Raw genomic sequence first — 1,326 nt, 5'->3', positions numbered from 1 at the left:
AGCCCTGGCTGTCGACCACGACTGCAACTACCACTATCACCACCACTTCCTAGCTGCGCTCAGAGCATCGATGCCCTAGCCTAGCGACTGCGCAATTGATTTGATTTTCCTTTACGGGGATGCCCGCACGGGCTCTGCAGTTCCGCAGTAGACCACGACTACAACCACAACCACCGCCACCTCAATAGGTTTCTCTCCTTTCTAGCCGCGCTTAAGGTTTTAACACCCTAGCCTAGCAATTGCGCAGTTGATTTAGAGTTTTCCTTTCCAGGGACGCGCGCACAAGGTCTGCATTTCGCGTAGCAGCTACCAGCCACAGGTGTCGACCACGACGATACAACTACCACCACCACCACCACCACCAACCCAATAGGCTTCCCCACTTCCTGGCACTCCTTAGGGCATCAACACTTCAGCCTAGCGACTGTGCAGTTGATTGTAAGTTTTCCTTTGCAGGGATGCGCGCATGGCTCTGCTGTTGGCGCAGCAGCTACCAGCCCTGACTGTCGACCACAACTACAACTATCACCACCGCCACCACTAACGCAATAGGTTTCTCCACTTCCTAGCTATGCTTAGGGCATTGATGCACTAGCCTAGCAACTGCGCAATTGATTCTGATTTTCCTTTACGGGGATACGCGCACAGTCTCTGCAGTTCCGCCGTAGGCCTCGACTACAATCACGACTACAACAACCACTATTAGTTATTGTTGTAGAGCGTAGATCTGTGGAACGGGAGATGCTCAAGCACAGCGACGACTTATGCGTGCAGGCCATGGGGTTGTTTTTAACAGGCCGCGGGTGCCGACGAGCGCTGATGAGCATGTACATGGACGGCAAGGCTGTGGCGTGCAACGACATTGAGTCTGCTGGATGTGACTGGTGTGGAGAGGGAGTCCGCGAGTTTGAGCGTTCACAGCGGGAGACAAGCACTGAGTGGCAACAGGTTCAAGAGATGATGGACGAGGTGCGGGCAGGATGCGCTATATGCTGGGTGCTAGACAACTTGGGGCGGGACAAGTGGCGGACGCACAAGACAATGAAGTGTACAGCACAGGCAGGCGTGCATGGGGTTGACATAGACCATTTTCGAAAGGGTATACGCAACGACGGCATTAAGAACAGTTGTCAACGCTGCTCTGTTAGTCAGAGGTATTGCGCTACAGGCAGGGACGTTACAGCAAAGTGTCAATGGCCGAATGTAGTAGTGCCGCTGGTACGAGCAGCTGCTGTTGGGGATGGCTGGGCAGTTGGGATTATCCGACAGTGCGGATACTGCGGAAAGCTAGGCGGAGACTGGAGAGAGTATGCGGCGTGGTTAGGG

The 1,326-nt window shown here is 54.2% G+C and overlaps 1 protein-coding gene across 1 annotated transcript; it reads right to left on the bottom strand.

The window, feature by feature from the left end:
- Positions 1-49: 49 nt before the first annotated feature.
- Positions 50-779, bottom strand: BDR25DRAFT_364032 (uncharacterized protein; the record flags this gene model as incomplete). Its single annotated transcript, XM_033696819.1, has 6 exons — positions 50-158; positions 276-340; positions 384-395; positions 426-569; positions 647-675; positions 737-779. 6 exons carry the CDS (start codon positions 777-779, stop codon positions 50-52), a joined length of 402 nt encoding a protein of 133 aa, XP_033539346.1.
- Positions 780-1,326: the final 547 nt, after the last annotated feature.

Source organism: Lindgomyces ingoldianus, assembly GCF_010093535.1.
Source record: "Lindgomyces ingoldianus strain ATCC 200398 unplaced genomic scaffold BDR25scaffold_109, whole genome shotgun sequence".
NCBI lineage: Eukaryota > Fungi > Ascomycota > Dothideomycetes > Pleosporales > Lindgomycetaceae > Lindgomyces > Lindgomyces ingoldianus.
The sequence above is the reverse complement of the archived record's forward strand: the minus strand, read 5'-3'. Positions and strand labels throughout refer to the sequence as shown.